Here is a 23789-nt window from a genome sequence, read left to right on the forward strand (position 1 = left end):
ACACTTTATTTGCTCACTCAGACACATAACATTATAAGATTGAAGTTTTCTCATTTTTGTCATAGCTCCATGATCACTACCTACTTTAAGAAATTCTAGAGCTACCTTCCATGCTTGAACACGGTATAGTAAAAGCCTACACTAATGACTGTACTCTCAATATCATTTTGAATATATAATGAAAGGAGATAACTGAGAAAAGTAGCCTATAATGAAAATGCCAAACCCTTAAGTCGCCAGAAGTAAAAAAAGAACCAAAGCTACATTGGGAAGGAACAACAAACTTCAACAGAACAACTATAACAAAAACTAAATTTGGATATTATGTGTTAGGGGAAACAAGGGCTTTTGTGAGACATGTCATGTAAGGTAATGTTAATTGAACATAATGAATAGGGAAACATTATGGTAAAACTTCCCTCCCTACCTATTTTTCTTGTCCTATGAAAATTGTTATTTTAAACCCTTTATCATAGTGCTTCAAGTAGTTCAAAGTTGTAGTGGTTTGTTGTTTTTAATTTTTTAACTTTTGTTGTTGCTAACTTCTGTCTATGTGGTTTCTCTTGGTGTACATTTTAGAATATTTAAGCATTCCAGATTAGGCTTGCATATACTAACATGAGCTGACAACTGAATCTGTTAGTGAGAACATAGTAATGAATAGTGTGCAATAGTGGTGTCATAGCAACATCATGGACCAGCCCTCGACAGCAATAACTTTCAAATATTGGAGGGGATTTCAATAAAGGTTGTTGTGGTGGCAATAGTGGCAAAATTTTACCATTTCTTGTGTTATATTATTGGCAAATTCATGACGTCTTTTAGACACTACTTCAAAGTTTTACTGATTGTTTGTATTTGGTTAAAAACTCAATGTTTCACTAACATGACTATTTTTAGCTTTGGGAGGTCCCTATTCACGCAACATGCAATTCTCTATCTACTGTTTCAACTCAAACCTACTAATACCCACTACTAACTGGATTTGCTTCCTAAACAAGCCCTACATTTTTTGTCAAAGCTTGGGCATACACACTGCCCAAACTTCAACAAATTACCACAACATATGGACCCACCATTGCCCAAATAACAAATTAATTAAATAGAAATTAGTTGCCCAACAAAATAGAGGAACAGTTTTGACAATGGCTGCTTACCTAGCTGACGATGGTCGCACACAACGCTAACGTGACACACAAGACACAAGTACAATGGCCTCTGAGTGGATGAACGGACCGAGGACACAAAGCGAGCTAACGAGTCATCTCTCTAGGTGAGCGAGGTGCGCGCGAGGTTGAGTGAGCTGAGGTACACGCGACATAGCCAGCTAGGGATAATATTTTAGAAATTTTGGGTACAAATTCAACGATGGTCCTTTAGACAAAATCGTCATTGTCTATGTTCCACAAAATTACACAAATGTCACCATCCTACATTCTAAGACGGTTGAACAAAACCGTCTTCAAACAAAAATAATATAGTAGCAGGTAGACCATTTTGCCATTGTTAGTTTTCAAGATCCAACACCCATTACTACTTTTTATGCTATTTGATAGGATTTTCTAATATGCTTTGGACGTAGTAGAGTTTTTGACATTTCTTAAGTAGTTTATGTCTATCAAGTGGGCAGTTATTTTCTGTATAATATTAAATGCTTATGTTAAATAAAATAAGCCTACAACAATTTAGAAAACATACAAAATGCTATTCTTATTCATAGCACAACCCCTTAAAATTTTTCAATAACCAACAATATCACTGAATTTTGCGTGAGCTATCCACACAATGAATTGCACAATACATTTTTTTATAATATTTATAAAGTTATTTTATACTTGAATTCATATATTTCTATCTTTTTTTTTTTGAGAAAAAATAAAAATAAGATTATAATTTTTTCTCTCTAATTTTATAGTAAATCTCATTCAAGAGTATTTTGTTTTAATTTTTATTAGATTATTTTAAAATATTATATTGATGGTATTAAATGAATCAATTTTACTACTTTCAGACATTTGATGATATTGTGTTAATTGTATTGGACATTTTGATGAATCATGATATAAAATAGTAGTTCTAAGAAAAAAAGATCAAATTTAAATGGGTAACTCGTTGCCCCGAACTGAACCAAATTGTTCATGAATGGGCCGAGTTGGGTTTCAAAAAAAAAATTTGTGAAAATCGAACCGAAGCAAACCGATCAAATTTGATTGGGTTGAGTGCTGAATTTGACCAAAATCGGCTCGAACTAGCCTATGAATTGATAAGTGTTATGCATACGTCATTTGTATACTTAAATCATATAGCAATTATCTAATTTTCTTCTCTTTTGTTTCTTCTTTTGTGTTAAAACAACAAGAACTTAGCTTCTTCTGAGTTTTTATCCAGAAGATGCTAAAGTAATGATTTTATAGTAATTTTGGTTGTATTTTTCATATAGATATAGTAGAGGTATGGAAGAGGATTGAAGTACTGAAGTGTCATGCTTAGCGCGACATCCTCACTTAGTGCATCAGGACCACTCAGCCCAAGAAGCCCGCTTAGCGCAAGAAGCTAACCTGAAGGCTAACTGTAACGTGCATCTAGTGGCTTAGCGCGCGGTCACTTATGCCAGGAGGACTTTGCATGTGCACACAACGCGCACGTGTAGGCTTAACGCACATTGGCGGTTTTGATTGGTTATCAAGTGAGAAGATATTTGCAAAAAGTGGATTTTATATATAAAATCAACATTCATTCATTGAGAATCCTTCACTACGAAGCAAAAGGAAGCAGAGGAAGGAAAAGAAAAGCTCAGGCAACCAGTGCAAGGAAGATCTTCTTCTAGAGCTCTGACCAATATGTTTCACTCCATTTCTCTTCCATTTTCTTCCATTTCATTCCACCTTTTATATTTGTAAGTTTTTCATGACAATGAGAGACTAAAATCACCCGTTGTTGGAAGCTCTGCAAATCAAACTCTCTTTGATATAATGATTTTAAACTATCTATTAATATGATGTTGATATTATTGTTCTTTTCTGTGCTCATTCACATGCCGATGGTTTGATCATCCATTTTCACGTATTGTTTTAAGATTTAGACATTGAAAAATGTTTATATGCTAAGAACTTGGGAAGAACATTTAGGTGATCCATGTTTATGGATAGAGTGGTATTGTCTAACTTGTTTATGCATCTCTGTTCCTAATGCAAATTATTTAATATAACTCTTAAGGGATTATGAGCGATATTAGGTGATTTAGGCTCTCTCACTTGAGGGATCATGGTTAAAGTAGGTTAATAAATGCAGGTAATAATCATATTCATGTTAAAAAGAGAAAAATCAATTACAGTTGCATCAATAGTAGTTCTAGTAAGCAGAACCCCCAACACGTTCTATAACTCATCACCAACACCATATCACAACTCCAAGCGTTTGTTTTCTTACTCTCTCATGTTCCTTGCTTTGTAGTTAATTTACATTAATTTTTATTTGTACTTAATCAATGAACAAGATTCGATTTAAGTCACAAATTGCTTAAACATTATATATATATATATATATATATATATATATATATATATATATATATATATATATATATAAAATTCTGACTAGAAGCAAAGTTCTTGTGGACTTGACATTGTATTATCATTTTATTACTACATGTACGAATTGATACACTTGCCAAGGAGTCAACACGAACACCCCTTATGCATTTTATAAATTTGTGATTTTAGTCCCTTGATAGATTATTAACTAATAATTGTGATTATTAGAGATATCAAATCAATTATAAATCATTAAAAAACTTTAATAAAAGATTATTAACCCTAATGTGATACTATTGTTGGTGGAGTCGCATGTTACAGTGGACATGAAGAAAATGAACATAGTATTGTGAAAAATTATGATTAATAATTTTTATTCAATTTTTTAATAATTAATGAATTTGATTAATTTATAATTAACTTAATAACTCAATTAATCATAATTATTTGATAATAATTTATCAGGAGGACTAAAATCACTAAGACTAGGTGACCAAATATTACAATTAAAATCTAGGGAGGTCAAAATCATGGAATTAAAAAATTAGGGGACCAAAATCGCAATTTAGGAAAAAAAAAACATTGTTACTTTTGGTAATGAATGTAACATTTATATCCTCCATTGTTACTTTTGGTAGATGGAAGTTTTTTTCTTCCAATAATTTTGTTCCTCACTTTTACAGAGGAATACGATAATCAACAATTACATTATATATACTAAAAAATGTAAAAAAGGAGAGATTTCTTGCATTAACTAGCATGGAATTAGGCCAATACAAGTTTTAGGGTCATTGTGTTATCTTCATGTGTTTGCGTCCAAGGCTAGGATGGTGCTAAGGTTCATTGGGTTCATGTAGGCTTTAGAACCTGACATAATTTCCTCCACAATAAGCCTATTGGCCTTTTCAGATGGATGGAATGCATCCCAAAATGCATACTGCTCTCTGTTGGTGCAAAGGTTGGAGAGTGCTGTGCATAGCCCAAGTCCATTGTAAGGTCCTTGCCCACAACAAGCTACTTGTGATGTAAAAAACCCTGCACAAAGCAACAACATAAATGTTAGTTTGCTTGATAATTTCTTCATGACAGCACTAGTTAAATAAATTGCATTAAATCCCATGATTCAATTCACATATTTCTATTTTTTTGTCTCCATTATCCTCTAATGGCACATCATTAATTAAAAAGTAATATTATTTCACCTCATTATTAATATTTTCAAAGAGGTGAAATTTTGCACTAAGGACAAAGGAGACTACAATTGTGAACATGTTTTAAATGGTGGTCACGATCACATATTTTCACAATCTTTGATATTGCAAAAAAATTGCAATCAAATGTTACTGATGTGCCCACATGCATTTGTTGTACGTTGAGGTGACAGAGACCTAAAATATTTTGATGTTATGGTCAGAATTGCAATTGCATTGTGACCATAATTCAAAACCTTTTTTTCTGAGTAAGAATTGAAGTTATTAGGAATTACAACAATTCATGTACTCTATTCAATTATCTAAACTAAACTCTCTTAATAATTGAAAACCTGTGGGACGAAAAACTGGCTGGCTAGAGGGCGTGAATATTAATCAGTTAGTATGTTGTACCAAATTGTTGGGGGTTAGAAACGAAGTCGTTGTGCGTTTTTCCTGTGTTTGCAGCAATAAAAATGTCCTTTCCAATTTTCCTGTTGAGTCGTAGTAACATTTTTTCGAGTTGTGGGTTAAACAATGTTGCAGCTTGTTGTAATTCAGGAGCACATTGTCCATTTCTACCACGTTGGGCCAATTCTGATGGAACACAACCCAAGGGTCCTGTGCCTGTCACAAGAACTCTGCGTGCTCCCAAATCATACAATTTCTGAAATATAAAAATTAATGACTATGAGAACGAGGGATCACAAGACATTAAGTATCAATCTCAAGGTTTTAATTAAATATCAGTCACGGTCGCATTGCGGTTTTATCATGTTGGCTGATATGATGAATAAAATTGGGGTCACCAATAGTTAAAAAATCTTGATGTTACGGCAAAAATCACAACCGTGGACTGCTTTTTAAAACCTTGATAACCCTTCTGTTTAATCAATAGGGCGTTACCTTCAAAAGCTTTTGGTACTCAGAGATGAGATACTTGACATATGCAGGTAGTGGGTACTGTTGGGACCTTGCTGAGTTGGGCACCAAGAAGTAGTTGTTCACAAAATCATTGCCACCTACAGTGATGAGCACTAGTGCTTTATTCACTAAGCTCTTAGCCTGTGAAGCTCCAATTAAAGCTCTAACTCGGTTTTGGTACTCTTTAAAATAATGTAGCTGTCTATACATTCTGATTACATTTACCTGCAAAAGTGGCATACAATCATTTTAAGTGTAATCCTCAAAGTTAGCCTCAAAATTTATAAATTTTTTTTCCTTGAAATTTTTCCTTGACTTTGATCGTCTCTAATGTTTTTTATTTTGTATTTCATCCCTTAATTATTTTTTTTAGCACAATAGTGAGTAGGTTTACCATAAGATGATGTGTCAAGTTGACAAAACCAACTGAGGCGAAATACAATTTTTTTTTTTTATAGGAACAAATACAAAATCCGGAATATATATTCATGTAATTAACAAGTAATTAATGAACTTACAAACTGAATTCCAGTGTCATTAAGTATTCCAATTCCAGCTGAAGCGAAATTGGCACCAACAAGGAGCTTATTTCCACTTAATTCTGGACTCAAGTATGGCAATGTAGACTCAGCACCAAGTCGCTGACCTGAAACATCCCAATCAGTTAGCCATATACTTTATATGTCTCTATGTTAAGTTAATTGTTATATGCAAAGCTACATGACCAAAAAAAAGGGTTCAAACTTGGAATGTGAATGATGAAAATGAAGCCTAAAAAGATGAATGTTGAAGCTAAAAAGAGGTTCAAAAAGCGGCTAAAGAAGGGTAAACTTAACTGATAAGATCAGGAATGTTGTAGCCATTGGAGAAACGACCAGTTGGTCTATGACTTGGAGGGTAATCAATCCCATAAGGAGGAGCATCGGCACGTGCCGTGGTAGCCAAGTAATTGTTATTTCCACTATCAACAAGTGAATCTCCAAACACAAAGAATGCTCTTGGCCTAGCTTCAGCCCCTGAGACAATGACTCCAACCACTAACAAAACTAAACTAAGAATGGTCAAAGGAGCAAAACTTGACAAGATTGCCATATTGAAACGAACCTTTGGATGTGGGATTGGTGGTTTGTTTGCTAAATTAAGGACTAGATAATTTGGGATGTGGATGGAGGATTTCCCAGGATTCAAGTCTTTATATAATGAAAACTTTGTTGCACCATTTGAAACACAGATCTTACTAGTTTAGGAGGTCACTTTATTGCTCTATAATTCAAGGCTTTAAAACCGGTGTGGCATGTGATAGGTTAGATTTATTGATCAGATGCAACAAGAAATGAAAGATAACAATAGTACTTCCATAATACTTAAATGCAATTGACCAGAAATATATAGCTTCTTGTTCAATGTTCATTAAAATTATCCTTGCCAATTCAATACTCCGTTGCAGATATGCGTGTATTTCCTGTACTGAGTGTTTTTTAACTTGAAACTTCAGATTATTTCGATGTAATATCCATGTAAACAACATTTATCTTCACACGGCTGTGTCAATTTTCTTATAGTCCCGTTAATATAAAAGAAGATTTTTAATTAAAATTTGAATTTCATTTTCATACACAACTAATGTAAAACACTGTCAATTAATAAAAGTCATCATAGATTTGAGTTTAAAAATAATTATTACAAAATCAATGATCATGCCAATCATTATGATGTATACTTAAACGACAATATGAAAAAAATTACACCATACAAGTGTATTTTAATTTACTTCTTAAACTAAGTTCCTTTATAATGTCTTTTATTTTATTAGATCACAAGTATTTTTTATTGATTTTGTAATCATATTTAAATTGGATAAGACTTAAAACGTAACATAGTAATCAAGAAAAAATTATCTTATATAATTCATCTGTTAATGTAAAATAGATCGCGAAAATAAATAACTAACGAGGAAGAAACAATTGTAAAGTTCATATAATTAATTTGAAAAAATGGCCTTATTTATAGTTGAAAAAAAATATAGTTGTTGGATTTTAATGAAGATATGCAAATATTGGATCCTTCAAACAAAAACTAGTCAGGGTAGGTATTCTATTTAACCGTCCCACCCACACCCCCGGTACCCTTTCTCTACCTGTACACCCTCACCTTAACTAACATACCTTTTGTAGAAAGTAATTTTAAGATGGCTAAAAGATTTTTTTTTATTTCTGGAAAATATCTAAAGTTGTATTTTAGTTGATACAAAAGAAATATGCTTATTTTTCTTTCTTTGGAAAATTATAATATGTTATTATTTTCTTAGTCGAAATTAGGTTGGGACGATTCTTAACATACGTGACATGTGATTGTTTACTAAAGATAAGTCACGTAACACATTTTTTATTTCTTCTCTTTCGATTTCTCTTTCTCTTGCAAGAGCCTCCTCTTCCCAACGACGAAGCTTCTAATATCAGGTTATTGCAGATTGAGTACAATGAAGGAGGCCTCCTTTCTTTTTTATGAAATGGTTAAATCTGGAACCAAGCTTAATGTGTTTACCTTTAGTCACTACTAGAAAATAGACTTTCTATATTGGTTATCGACGCCTTTCTACATCGGTTATCACGCGTAGTTGTAACTCGGTGTCTTTGAAACACAACGATGGTTGAGCGACTGATGTTGAATTCTAACATCCTACATCGGTTATTAGGACAACCGATGTAGAAATCTGTCAATTTTAAGACTTAGAATGCCAGATTTCTACATTGGTTAAGTCATCATTCTACATCGGTCATTCTAATAACCGATGTAGAATGCTAGATATTCTACATCGGTCGTCGCCTGAACCGATGTAGAAGTATTAATTATTTTTAGTTTTTTTTGCTTTTTGGAAGCAAGAATTATGATGACATAAAAATTAGTGGCATGGTCATTTCATTAAAAAAAATATTTCTACAAACTAACTAATAATTACTAAACTAAATTGTTCGTACAAAGAGAGAACAAAAGAATAAAATTAATCAAATTTGAACACATATACTATATACGTTTAGCAAAAAAAACTGTCTAAAAGTGCTGCTCACTAAAATTATATACACTAAAAGAAAATATTCAAAATTATTTAAAATTATCAAATTGAGCATGAAAGTTATATCAATTAAGTTTATACAATCGAGTAGTTTCAAGTTGAATTCTCTCCTGCAAGATAATATATAAATCTTCATATTTGAACTATTTTATAGAAATTCATTGGTTAAAAATTTTCCTTATATAATTGTATATTACCTAATATTTTTTTCGTTGAAACACATGGTCAAGGGGCACAGACTTTTCAATCATTTCTGATCGGAGTCACCATATCCATAGTCAAAAGGGAACCTCCACCTTACAAAAATAAAGTACCTGGCCAAAATGAATTGAAATAAATCATGTACGTTAGACCTCATTATATATAAGTCGTGCTATAATCTCCTAATAGCCAACTTATTCTCATTCTTAATGTCCACTATAGAACCTTTAATAGTATTTAAATTAAATTCATAGACTTATTTGTACGTAGTGTTTTTTTTATATTAATCATGAAATTAACTTGGAAATTAAATTTGTTCTAATCATGAATGAGATGATTTAGGATATTTGAAAAGTAATAACTAACGAAAAAATAGTGAAATTGGATAAAATAGTGTAAAGAAACTAGCAGCATAAATGTGATTTAGGACCATTTTTCCTTTAAATAATATCAATAATTTTTAAATAATAGTTTTCTTAAACAAAAATAGGACCATTTTTATAAACACCCTGCCCCAAGTCACATACACATTTTTTTTTTACTTATTTTTAAAATAAATATTTTAATAAAATTTCAAGTTAATACATTGTTATTATGACTTTTTTATTGTCAGTTAATATATATATATATATATATATATATATATATATATATATTGTTATTCCAGTGGTGCATCTTCCACACACCACCAGCAGCTAAACCAAGTGTTATTCCAATTATGATGTCCTTAACCACACTCAGACCTTTCAAGGTAGCATGGGCAACCCTAGGACCAGCCATTTAAGCTGGTCAATTCTACAAAAGTTACAAAACATTGTGCTATAAACATTTAGAACTCATCCTATGACTTCAGTGTTAAGAAAAAGATCTAACCACAAAAAGTAAAATAAAGCCACAAAAAATTCAAATGAAGGAAAAGAAAACAAGCTGACAAGAAAAAATATTAGTAGGAATGAAACGTACCTTTCATGCGGACCAAGAAAACAAGCTCACAAGAAAAAATATTAGCAGGAATGGTGTGATGACCAATATTAAGGAGTTAGAGTAACTCAGAGGATTTCTTCCACTCATATTTACTTGCACCAAAATCTTCAGAGGATTTCTTCCAAGGGTTGATACCATATGGTTAAGATGATTTGCTACCTGCAGTTCTAGAGGTATAAGAACACTTTAAGGTTTGTCAAATAACTAATGGTATTCGTTAGAAAATTAGCTGTAACGAAATTACAATTCGAAATTTTAACAAGTTATTCACAAGTAACATTGATTCTACATGTCTACCTTCTGATTGTCCACACACTCAATCATGGCCAGATTTAGAACTCCACCTGCATAAAGTATGCAAGGTTAAGATTCACTTGATACAAGGATATTGAAGAAAGGAACAACTATACAAGCTCAAACAAACATAATACAAGTATAGAAATATTTTCAACAAGTACAGAGCCAATTGAAATGATGTCCAAAACTTTGCACCCAGCTCAGATAACAAAATTAAACTGGTAACATTACTCAAAATTGAACTGGTAACAAAATTGATAGTGTAAATTTTTTACACTGACAGAGCATATAAATTAAGCTGCAGGCATGCCTCGACTATATGTTTAGTCAATACCTAATAGGACACTATATATCCCTGTGGAGTGTTGAGTACTATTATCAATATCTTCCACGGGAGTAGAGACTTTTAAAATTTGCAGGGAAAGGAAAATACAAAAAATTAAGTTAAATTTTTTATTTTAAATAATAGAAATGCATAGTTTTTCATATATATTTTATATTTTTCATCCAAATATATATGTTGTGTTTAGAATGATGGAGAGAAAATAATGAAGAAAATAAAGATTTAAAATTTGAAATGAGGAAAACAAACAAACAAAAAAGTTTGAATTTTTATTTTCTCTTCAACCAATGAAAAAAATATAATTATTTGTACTTTTCTTTCCTCTTGATGTTGTTTACCCTCTTCTAAGTTCCAAATTAACATACAAATAATGTTATATATATATATATATATATATATTTATATATATATATATATATATATATATATATATATATATATATATATATATATATATATATATATATATATATATATATAAGGGAGCTTGAAACTAGTTAGCTACCTGGGTGCCACGGGTTACCGAAACATTCCCTAAACCGAAAACAGAAAATAAAACATCTTCAAAAATTAACCAATTAATAAACATAAATCAATATATTTGCTAAAAATTACAATTGTGAAACAAGGACTTAGCAATATGAATTTTTATATCTATCACTTATTCATTCCTAATAAAAATTTTAAATAAGATATGCAGAACTTATGTACAAAATTATTTCAAAACAAATGTGTTTCATGTAGCTGAACTCTTGTACATGCATTTTATAAATTGTTGAAGCAAGAACATGCCTTTAAAGTGATAACTTATAAATAAGGAACTTTGCAATGTGAACACTCAATGTGCTGGTGTTAGTAGGTCTTAATCAAAACTTACAAATACTTATGAAAGAGAAGCAATGAGCCGAAATAAACCTGATATTGTTGTCACGGTTTGACAAGAATCCTCCCAGGATATTAATGGCAAGTACATGTAAGCCACCATTATCTTCAATGCTCATTATTGTTTAAACACATTCATATAAAATGGCATTCCCTGCAACTTTATTTGACTCAGTCTTCGTAGCCACCTAAAACAGGCAGCAAGTGTAAAAATTATCAGTCTTAAATTTTAGAAGAAATGGCCATCAACAATAAGCAATAGTAGATTAAAATTCATTACCCACATAACAGATTTGGTAAACAGCAAACAAAATCTAAGAATATTGAAATGAATGATCTAACTCTTGATTATTGCAACAAGTGGTTAACACAATTTATTAAAAAACTTAGCATGGCCAGTTACTTACAATACAAGACCCCTCTCGGGCTCTCCTGATTACACATATACAAGAAAAAAAACAGAGATTTTTAAAAAATCTTCAACTTTAAGTATATTCCACAAAGTAATCATACATTAGTGCAAAACCAAACTAACCAACCTTGCATTACATAAACACTTAATAAAACATCTTCTGACCAGGGCCACCCAAACACACCAACATCCAAAATCACAATTTAAATTCGTTCAAATATGGTTGAACAGGGTTTACTAAAAGAAAAAAATATATAGTAAAGCCACCAAGCTTTAAGGACAGAGGTCGTCTCACCAGGAAGTTTCCCAACTCATCTCTTGCGTAAAATTTCCTCTCTTATGTCCACAATTTTCTCTTTATAACCCTACATAATATTTATAAAAAAAAAGACATTGAGGTCAATCACGGGGGAAGAGATTCAAAATGATGGGACTCGAACGCAGACTTTTAAAAGCTATTAACATTTAATCCCTTACCTGTTTTAATTCTTGCTTTACTTCATGTCATACACGTTCCATGAGGGACCTCTCATTCTCTGTGGAAATAAGAGAATCGAATCCCATGCTATCAAGACCATCCAAAGCATGTCTCAAACCAGATTCCTCTTATTGCAAATCGATCAATTGAATCAACCAAGCTTCAAAACTAAAGTTACAATGAGAATAATAGCAAAAATAGTTAATACAATTGGTGAAACTAAAAATATCTCGAAGAAACTCATTAATAATAAGCAAGGATTAGTACGTTTAATCAAGGCATGGAAATGGAATAGAAGAAAGAAATTAGCGTGGTAGCGAGAAAGGAGCAACAAACTTGGACTGAGAAGTAATTAGTGAGAGGGGATGAGAACAAATAATAATTACACAAAAATGTTTCGCATGCGTGAGTGAAAAACAACCCATGCCACTTCATTATTGTTTCGAATATCAGGTTAGTGTAGCACATCCCCCAAACATATCATTCCCTATCACATACATAAACAACACTAAATTATTATTTTACTAAAAATAAAAATAATAACAAAAAAAAAATCTACTCAGAGTGAAGAAGAGTTCACACCGAAACATCGAGAATGATAACATCAGGCGAAAGTCGAAAAAGCTCTTGAGCCACGTCTCCTACCAGTTTGAGATTAGCATCTCTAGACTCACTGCCAGAACCGCAACCGTCGTCGGTTCTAGCATCGCCATTTCCACCGCCAGCAGGAGAAGAAAACGAAACCGCGGAGCTCGCAGCGCGGCGTTCGCGGGGGCAGTCCACGAAAGGATCGAAGCGAGGACGGCAACGACACGGAGCCAAAAGAGCACGGAATGAGTCAGCAGTTGCTGCTATTAAAGAAACTAACAAGACATTTTAGGTTGCGGTGGAGCAAGGCATACACAGACGTTCTCTGCCAGAGAGAGAAAGCAACAAAGACATACACAAGGCTACAATGAGAGAGGGAAAATGAAGGGTCAGCGAAGAAGATAAGATAAGAGAGAGAGAGAGAAAATGAAGGGCGAGTGTGTAAAGACGTGTCTATACAAAGAGAGAGAAAAAAATGAAAAGTCAATCTATACAAAGACGTGCTGTAGAAAACCGTCGTGCTTACAAACCAAACAAAGGCGGTTTTTCTAAAACCGCCTTTGTAACATGCTTATAGACGCCGGTTTCACAATAACCGTGGTTAACATGTCAAAAAGTTTGTATAAATTTCAAAAATGCCACCGCGAAATTTACTACATCGCCTTTTTAATAACCGATGTAGATTTGACGATGTTAATTCTTGTTTTTGTAGTAGTGAGTGCCCTAGTTGATGGCTATGTTAAGGTAGGTGACATGGCTTCTGCACTAGGCATGCACAAGAAAATGCTCTTTCATGGTTGTGCTCCCAATGTTGTTACTTTAACTTCACTAATTAATGGTTATTGCCGAGTTGGACGGGTGAATCATGGCTTGGACCTACGGCGTGAAATTATTGCGAGGAATATTCTTATTATTGGGCATTTCCAGATCCATTGGAGGTTGGGTGTGTTGCAGCTGACGGTGGCGGTTGATTGATGGTGGTGGCGCTCACTGCACGCAGAGGCTGATGGTGGTGAACAAGAACCAATTTTTTTCCCCTAAAATGGTTTTTAATTCCCACAAGCATAATTTCGAGTCAATAAGTAACACATTATAATGTTATAGGGATGAAAAATAGATAATTTTTTTATTGGAACTAAAAATAAACTTTGGATATTTTGTAGGGACAAAAAATATATTTTAGCCTTTAAGAATTTGAAGACTTATATGAAATTAATTTATGGAATAAATTTTTAATAATTTGTAAAGTTCTAGAATTTAATTTTTACAATATGTTGATTCATTACATGTAAAAGTAAATAACACAAGAATGAGGGTTGAATTATATTTTTAGAAAGTTTAAACTTTTTTTAGATTAAAAACGCGTTTATTGTCTAATGTGAATTTACCTAAAAATAGCTAAGGGGTATTTAAGAAAAACTTTACCACACAATGCGAAAACAATTTTCTTAACCGATCAAAAAGAGATGTAAAATCTAAAAATGAATTTGAACTCTTTTGTTAGGCAACACAAAGAAAAGCAATAAAAAATAACAGACATAAAGTTTGACGGGTTTGTCTCTACACCGAGACTATGTCCAGTTCTTAGCAACCCAACAAGTTTTCACTAACTTATCACAAAATTACAAGTATTTTTCATTGTCACTTTTGGCTCTTACAAAAGCAGACTCTACCCCAAGCTTGACTTAACTAAGTATTATTTGTCCTACCAAGTCACTGCTAGCTCTAAATAAATCAACAAGATTTGTTGGAAGTTTACACACTGACTAATATCAGATCATCTTATAGACGAATATATTTCTCAGCACTTTAGTCTTTTCTCTCAAGATTTACAAGATGTTTTGAGAGCTATGTATTTGTATTCACTCTAATCCTTAAGTCTTTAACTGAAGTCTTGAGGCCATTTGAATATTTAATGCTTGCATTAAATGCACATCCCTTCTTTATGCAGAGTCCATGCTGATATGTTGACCTGTCTTATACTCCACCAGAAAAGTCACTTCTTCCATCATAGCAAATCTCACCAGCAAAGTGCATCTTTTAATGAAAATTAGCACTTTCAAACTCTGGATTTTATTTATTCTTCATAGGACTTTGACAAATCTTAGGAGAATGTTTCTTACAAAAAAGAATCTCATATACAGAGTATTAAATGAAGATATTAAATGTACTACTTATAAATACTATGTCAGATCATCTTATATGGATGTATCATCTGAAAACTCAGATGCAGAAATCCAAACCATGATCTGATGGCACATTGGACACAACTTTTATCATTTGTATTTATTTGCATTTAATCAAAATAATTAGGAATCATAATTCATCTTTAAGATATAAATTCCTTTTGGATTAACATTATGGAATTTAATTTAGGCTCAAATATTTTTGTGTTTATAATTTACTCACATTTTTATTTAGTTTTTGTAAAAAAATATAAAAGGTCCCTAACATAAGAATTTTTATCACATTAGAGTTCTAGCCATTTGAAGTTGTTAAGTGCTGCATCATCAAATATAATGTTATAAAGTGTTGTGTTAGCTAAAGTGTCATATTAGGAACACAATATCATCAATAGGGACACTTAATAAATAAATAAAAAATTCATGTTATCTCGAACTAAAAAAATTCAAATATGGGCTTGCTTAAATATGCTTGACTTATTTAAAAATTCAAAGTTAAATCTAACCTACTACCCATCATAAGCTTTTTTAGACTCCACCTGGCAGTTTAAAATTTTAGCTTTGCTTGTTAAACTACTTAAAGGCTTATAAGGGTAGAGATAGGAAAAATGGCCTATTATGAGTTAGATCTTCAAACTAGCCAAGTTAGGCTTAAAAATTGACTTCTAATAAGTAAATATATCAAATTCAAGCTTTATAATTATGAATTAGACCAAGGTTAGGCTTACCAAATGGCTTGACTAGGCCCTTTTTTACTCCTAAATCTATTTCATATTAAAGTTTTTAGATAGGTTTATTTCATATTAATTTATTTTATCTTAATATTTAATATAAACTAATAGGGGAAAACAGCAAGTGCACGGTCGTCATCAAGTAATCAAATATTGAATACACAGAGACCGCATTTTTGGCGTAGCAATTATCACCAATAAAAATAGAAACTAAATAATTGGGAAAAGATTAAGATTTGATTTTTAGAATATTTAATTAAAAAGGTAAAGATTTGGTTGAAGATGAAGATAAAATTAAAATAAAGAAAAGAGAATATTTGATTGAGATATAAATTCAAATTTAGAAAATTCTAGGATCAGGGTTTCACACCAAGACTCTTCCAAATTCTCCTTTAATGGAAAATTAATCTAAGATATTCTTCATTCTCTTTCAAGCAACGAAAATGTATCTAATTAAATTTGTCCCCACTGTCGTGTTGCTCTATTTAATCAAATCCTTTATGCTCTCACTACTACAAAAAGCGGATTCAACATCGGTGTGTTAACATCGGTTGTTAAAAAAACCGATGTTAACATATGCGCGGTGGCATAATTGTAAATACCGTGTATACGTTAACATCGGTTTTCTGAAAAACCGATGTTAACGAAGTTCATTAACCTCGGTTATTGGAGAACCGATGTTAACATTTATTAGTTAACATCAGTTTTTAAATAACCGATGTTAACATATGTTTATTAACATCGGGTTTTTAGAAAACCGATGTTAACGTTTGATATGTTAACATCGATTTTTTCCAGAAAACCGATGTTAACCTTAACATCATTTTGTTAACATCGGTTTTTTTAAGAAACCGATGTTGAACTTATATTTTAAAAAATATGGTGAGCCCTATGAAGCTGGCGCTCTGTCTTCTTCTCCATCTAAGCTTTCGCGCTCTCTTCTTCTTCTAATCTCCGTCTAGCGAAACCGTCCCTGTCTGCATCTGAGCATCGTGTTCGTCGCACTCGAGCATCGTCACAAGTATCTGCTTCTTCTCCTTCGCCACCATACCTAGGTATGTTTCGTCTCCTTCGCGCTGTCTTCTCCTTCTCTCTGTCTTCTCTTCCATCTAAGCTTTCTTGCTCTTTTTGTTCTCCATCTACCTTGAAGTTGTATGTTCTCCATCTGACCATCGTTTTGTCTAAGGTCGAGCATCGTGTTCGTTGCACTCGAGCATCGTCAGAAGTCTGTGCTTCTTCTCCTTCGCCACCTCACGTAGGTATGTTTGGTCTAATCCTGTATAAATATTTGATTGCATTCATGTATCGCACACTTAGTGAACTAAACATGGCTAGGGTATCTCATATTTAACTTGAGCATCGTGACAACTTTGTGCTTCTTCTCCTTAGTGAAGTTTCCCTTACCCTTATTGTGTTCTTGTAACAGTTTAAGAGTTAACGCCTATTATTGGAGTTTAACAGTTTCCCTTACCCTTATTGTGTTCTTGTAACAGTTTAAGAGTTAATGCCTATTATTGGAGTTTAACAGTTTCCCTTACCCTTATTGTGTTCTTGTAACAGTTTAAGAGTTAACACCTCCTAGTTCCTAAAACCTTCCTTAAGATTAGAGGACCATTGGTTAAAATGAAGAGTAAAATCCTTGTCCATTGCTTTGATCCACGACCATAGTAGGAATAGGGCATCTTCTAACAGTTTGGTTCCATGAAAAGTTGTATCTTGGAACACCACCTTATTTCTATGGTGCCATATTGTCCAAGTTAAAGCAATCCACCAGCATTTCCTGGTTTTGGACCTGACTCCATCTGCTACCTCCATTCCATGTTGCAGAAAATGGTCCCTATGATTTTGTGGCATTACAGTGATAAGATTAACCCAGGACATTGATTCCCATCATAAAGGGAGGGTTTTGCTACAATTGAAGAACAAGTGTTCAGCCCCCTCCTCCTTATTTCTGCATAAAGGACATAGCATATCATCTATCGGTATTTGTCTCCTTCTAAGGTTTTGCTTTGTTGGTAATGTATCCCGAAGTAGCCTCCAAGTGAACACTGTTGTTTTTGTGGGTATTTTGAGTTTCCATATTGCCCCATAATCCTGTTCCTGTCTTACCTCCATCAGCTCTCCCCATATCATATCATATCCACTTTTTGTTGAGTAGTCTCCTGCAGGTTCAAGTTTCCAAATCCAAGTGTCCTCCCTTAGGGGATGAAGTTGCTGCTGTGATATGTCCCCAAGAAAACTATCTGCCCTTGCTATTTCAGAATCGAAAAGGTGTCTTCTCCAATTAAGCTGCCATTCCCAGTTTGAGTGCTATTTCAAGAAAACTACCCATGCAATCATTATTTGGTTTGAGTGCCGTTTCATTTGTTTTGCTTATGCTCTTCTTTCCCAGTTTAGTTAGGATTCTTTTATCAGCCCGTTCTTTTAATCCAACACAATGTCAGTATTTTGGTCTAAAATTTAAGATAGTTCCAATGATTGCTTTTTATGCATATTTTTGTTTGTGAAGTGATCCTAAGAATTTTTGTATGTAGCTTGTGTAGAAAATTGAAACCAGTAATTTGAAAATAGGATGCTTAAACTGGTTTAGGCTATAAGAAGCAAGTTTTAACCACTATGCTACACAAGCCAGTAGCATAGTTATGAAACCATCAATTTGAGAACAAGATGCTAAACTGGTTTAGGCTACAACAAGCAAGTTTTAACCACTATGCAACATTTGCTTTTAACCAATGTAGTGTATATGGTCCTTAAGCACACGGGTTAGTAGATCAATGTTTAGGTCAATGTATATGAAATAACATCTTTTCTCTTTTTTGCTTGATCATTATTAATTCTGATGGCAATATCAATAGATACAAAGCCACAACTGATATAGAAGTGGCCCCTGCAGCAAAATATAGAAGTTTAGTTGTTGCCACAGCTGATATTCTCTGGATTCAAACTCTTCTCTTGGAACTTTCAATCCCTCATTGTAGACCTAGGTAGGTTAATCATTCACCATGAAGTAAAAAGAGAGTATCATTTGTATAAGCAGATAGATATATAACATAAAAAGGCAGCTAGAGAGAGAGAAAAAATAGAGAAAGAGAATGATAGTAAGGGAGAAGCTCATTTATGTTCCAAATTTCAGTGACATGATTGATTCATTGATTAAATTCCAAGCATCATGGCTAAAAGCTTTTGAGTTCTGCCCTTAATTGTTTTTTTATTCTTCTGTATTTTATACTTTTTTTTTCTATAGTTCATTTCATCATCATTGTAACTATAGCTGCCCATTATAAAATAGCTTAGACAATCTAGGTCTGTTGTTTCTGAACCTTTTATTTATCGTTGAAGTAGTTTTATTTTTTTTTTATTTGTGTTCAACTAGTGAAGAGTAAAGACTGAAGTTGTTCTGTCAGACTCGTTGATTTTCCTTTCATTTCGACGGAAGCCTAAGCAATACACTGCCACTGAATTGCCAGTAAGAGAAATTGGTCATGAAACACACACACACACACACACACACACACACACACACACACACACACACACAAACACACACACACAAACCCTAATGACACACACACGTATGATAGAAACACACAGACACACACTGATGACACACACACTCATCATACAAAGACACACACACAAGTTTGATAACAAATTTGTTCAATTATACATGCAGAAATTTGTTCAGTTCTGACTTGTTAGCTATGACAAGGTAGCTGGCCTCTTCATAAGGTACTTATCTAAGTTTAACTTAAATTCTACTACAGTGGTGATGACCTACTAATATTAGTGAAAACAAATTTGCCTACTGTACCTTAGTTAATTTGTTCACATTTGTAAAAAATGAATTGATTTTAACTTGAGTTATTCATATTTTAAGTTTTCAAATATGCTTGCATGATTGTTTTTTTTTTTTTTTTGCACTGCAAAAATCTGAAGATGGAAGTCTGTCTCCATTCCATTTAACCAAGACCAAGTGTGGAATAGATACTACCTTATGCACCACTTTTTTAGGAATTTTGAAGAATGACAGTAGGTAGATAGGAAGGGCTGTTAGGAATATCCTGCCTCCCATAGAGAGACATCTCTGCTTCCATTTGGCTAGCTTAGATTCAAACTTGCTGATGAGAGGCTGCCAAGCATCCCAGCTTTTAGAGGTGGACCCTACTGGAATTCCAAGGTAAGAAAAAGGAAATTTCAGCTGGCCACAATTAAGGTAGCTAGCTGCTTCCCTGCACCAGTCCAAAGATTTATCCAAGCACCCAAATTGGCTTTTAGCATAGTTAATCTTGAGTCCTGAAACCAACTCAAAAATTCTGAGGATAGATTTCATGACTCTAACATTAGTTGTAGTTGTAGTTCCAAAAAATAGTGTATCATCTGCATACTGCAAGATGTTAATCTCCTCCTTTTGCCTCCCCACTTTATAGCTGCTGAAAAGGTTTTTGGAGACAGTTGTCCTCATCAAACCAGTGAGTCCCTCAGCTGCTATATTAAATAGGAAAGGTGCAAGGGGATCTCCTTGCCTCAGTCCCCTCTCAGGCATAAATTCTCTAGACAGTGTTAGGGTCATGGATCCATCCTCCATCAATACACAGACCTTGAAGAGCATTAACCCTCCTTCTATGATTGATGATTCTGTGGAAATAGGATGAATTTCTGTCCCCTTCTCTTAACCACTTCACTTTGGATTTTTGCCTCAACATAGATTCATAGGAAAAGGCTGCACTCCATAGCTGCTCCTGCAGTGATTTCTTGAGGTCTGCCTGAGTTTGGGATATTGTTGAGGCATTAATACCTGCCTCCATGTCATTTATCTGCTTTTTTAGATCATTGATTTTTCTTGCAGTAACAGACCCGTTCTGTGAGCTCCACTATCTTATGCAGTGTTTGAGGAACTTTAATTTCTGTTTGAGGAACTTTAACCACCCCAGCCATTAGGATGATAATTACCCCAACTATGAGCCACCATATTTTGAAAGCCTTTGTCCTTCAACCACCAATCCATTACCTTGAGAGGTTTGGGCCCCCAATCAATGATTGAAGACCTCAAGAGGATGGGGCAGTGGTCTGAAAAACTTCCCACTTGCTGGATGAGGTTGTGTTGCTGTCTAGATATCTGATACAACCTTGGAAATTTCTGCATTAATGCAACTCCTTCACCATTCCAGCAATCGGGAGTGATCATAAAATAGAAAAACTAACATGAATTTAATTTAAATTACTGCTTTGTTATCATTCTTGATGGATGTTCTAGCATTCATGAGTATTGACTTTGGTTTAATGGCTTCCATTTCTTACTATATGATTAAATCCTGCTCTGATATTGGATGACCATTGGTTGAAATGAATACCAAAATCCTTCTCCAAATGTGTCAGCCATGTCCATGACCATTGGTTTTTTTTTTCCAGGTTATCATAGACTACTTTTCATTGACATTGTTGTTGAAGGTTGTTCGGGTTATAGCAACTCCAGGTACATACGTAGGAACTAGCATGTATATACTGCTGTTTCATTTAAAATATTATATAGTGGTGTTTGCTTTAAAATGTTATATACTGGTGTTTGATGTAAAATGTTGCATACTGGTTTCAATGAATGAGGAATTGAGTCTCATAGGAAATGAATTGATGTAAAAAACAGAAAACCTTCTGCAGTTTTTTTTTATCAGCAAAACTAAATATATTATATATATAAATCAATGATCAAAAGTACCAGATGTACTAGTACATAGGGATATACATCCTGATATCTAGATACCGAGACTAAGGTATTCTAGATATTAGGAGAACATGTATTTTGTTCTAATTGTAACACCCATTACATGATAAAACCCTGACTAATATTGCTTGCCCATTGATTGAGATGAGTTGAGAAATGTTTCTCAAAATGTCTAAGCCAAGTCCAAGTCCAAAAAACAGCTTCATCAAACAATCTGTTAGCATCAAATTCTGCATTTGAAAACAGAACTCTGTTTCTGGTTTTCCAAATAGCCCAAGTTACCACCATCCACCAGTATCGCCATCTCTTACTCCTTAAACCTTCTGCCTGGATAAAGATATGCTGTAGAAAATTCTGTTTAGGCCCAAGAGGAAAGGCAGTTTGTAAGTTCAGCCAAGACATCGATTCCCACCAAATTGGTTGGATAAAGACGCAATGGAAGAACAAATGAGATGCCACCTCTACAGCTTCTCTGCAGAAAGGACATCGCAGATCCTGCAATTGTACCTGTCTCCTATGCAGATTCATCCTTGTTGGTAGTCTGTCTTCTATTAGCCTCCAAGCAAAAACTGAAATTTTGCTAGGAATTTTAATCTTCCATAATTCCTTACTCCAGTCCTGTTGCTGACCCCCTTTAGAAGCTTCCAAAATCAGATTGTAGGCACTACGGGTGGAATATACCCTTGTTTGATCACCTAACCATTCCCATTCATCCGATCCTTGCTGCTGAATGTGTATACCTTCGATATCCTTTAAAAAATTGACTGCTGACTCAATTTCATTTTCGAACAACGGTCTTCTCCACAGAAACTGCCACTCCCAGCCTGACTGCATGTGCTGTCCCATGTGTCTGATGGTTTGGTTTTGCTGTGTAGATATTTGGTACAATCTAGGATACCTCTTAGCTAGAGGTTGCTGCTGCTGATTCCATTTATCTTCCCAAAGCCTGACCTTATCACCTCCTACAATTTTCCACCTCATGTTGTTGTAAACTATGTCTCCATGCTGTGCTGAATTAACAGTTTGTTTTAAATCTTTCCACCATAGAGATTGATGCCCTGCCCTTCCTTCTTCATATAAGTTCCTCCATCCCCCATACTTTGAGTCCAACACCCTGGACCAGATTCCACCCACATACTGCAGATGCTGCAAAATTTCTGCCTTAAATAAGTTGCAGTGCTTATTTTTGTAAAAGCTGCAGTGCTTGTACATAACTTCAATTAATTTGAATCTGCTTTGCAAATGCTGTAGAATTTCTGGCTTAACCAAATTAGGATTTTCCACCCAGAAACCATCAATTTGCAGCATGAAGACACCACTCCTCAGATTGACCAAAAGCTTGTAAAGCATTGATTTGATACTGCTTCCCTCATCATGTGGCTCATGATGTTTACAATTTAATGATCCTTTGCTACCCTGCAATGAGACACACACAGATACACAAACACACACACATAGAGACAAACACACGCAGACACAAACACAAACACAAACACACACACACACATAAAGATACACACACTCACATATAGAGTCACACACACATAAAGACACAGATAAAGACACAAACACATTGAGCCACAAACTCACACAGAGACCCACACAAAGACACACACACTGAGTCACATACACACACATACACAAACACACTCTCACATATAGACAGACACATACACACATAAAGAGACAAACACACACACACACACACACAGATATAGAGACAAACACAAACACACACACCCACACACAGAGTCACACACACATAAAGAGACAGAAAAACACACAAACACACTGAGCCACAGACACACACATACACAAACACACTCACACACATAGACAGACACACACACACACACATAAAGAGACAAACACGCACACACACACACACACACACACACACACACACACACACACACACACACACACACAGAGTCACACACTTAGAGAAGGCTAAAGCTGTTGGGCTTCCTGAGTCTCAGCATGATGACAGAGTGGGTGGTAAGGGTTCAAGAGGACTGCAGGTGATCACTCCAAGTGTAGAAGATTTGTTACAAGCTCACTTGTATGTCTTGAACAGTAATGAAGTTTTGCCATACATAGTTAAGCATGAAGCTTTAGTCAAACAGAATAATCCGAAAATGTCAAAGAATTGGTTGTTGAAAAAGCATAACAAGACTTTCTGTGATTGGTTTAAAGATACAATCTTTGCATATGAGAATGCTTTAGAAACATTAAGAAAGCTAGCAGATGG

At 34.0% G+C, this 23789-nt stretch overlaps 2 protein-coding genes across 2 annotated transcripts; both read right to left on the reverse strand.

The window, feature by feature from the left end:
- Positions 1 to 4122: 4122 nt before the first annotated feature.
- LOC100801870 (GDSL esterase/lipase At5g33370) lies at positions 4123 to 6813 on the reverse strand. The gene is made up of 5 exons (XM_003554948.4): positions 6484 to 6813; positions 6166 to 6293; positions 5630 to 5872; positions 5138 to 5390; positions 4123 to 4568 (listed from the first exon to the last, which is right to left on the reverse strand). Exons 1-5 carry the CDS (start codon positions 6737 to 6739, stop codon positions 4336 to 4338), a joined length of 1113 nt encoding a protein of 370 aa, XP_003554996.1. The 5' UTR covers positions 6740 to 6813; the 3' UTR covers positions 4123 to 4335.
- A 14824-nt stretch (positions 6814 to 21637) lies between these two features.
- Positions 21638 to 22888, reverse strand: LOC102665406 (uncharacterized). Its single transcript, XM_006604975.1, has one exon. The coding sequence runs from the start codon at positions 22886 to 22888 to the stop codon at positions 21638 to 21640; it is 1251 nt and encodes a 416-aa protein (XP_006605038.1).
- Between the last annotated feature and the right edge of the window lie 901 nt (positions 22889 to 23789).

Source organism: Glycine max, chromosome 19 (genome assembly GCF_000004515.6).
Source record: "Glycine max cultivar Williams 82 chromosome 19, Glycine_max_v4.0, whole genome shotgun sequence".
Taxonomy (NCBI): Eukaryota; Viridiplantae; Streptophyta; class Magnoliopsida; order Fabales; family Fabaceae; genus Glycine; species Glycine max.

Excerpts from the sequence above, each read along its gene's own strand:
- LOC102665406 (XM_006604975.1), bottom strand. The coding sequence starts at position 22,888 with ATGCTTTACAAGCTTTTGGTCAATCTGAGGAGTGGTGTCTTCATGCTG.
- LOC100801870 (XM_003554948.4), bottom strand. The coding sequence starts at position 6,739 with ATGGCAATCTTGTCAAGTTTTGCTCCTTTGACCATTCTTAGTTTAGTT. Across the intron at positions 5,873-6,165 it reads ATGACACTGGAATTCAGTTT|GTAAATGTAATCAGAATGTA; the intron begins GTAAGTTCATTA and ends CCACTTTTGCAG. Across the intron at positions 5,391-5,629 it reads AGTACCAAAAGCTTTTGAAG|AAATTGTATGATTTGGGAGC; the intron begins GTAACGCCCTAT and ends TTTATATTTCAG.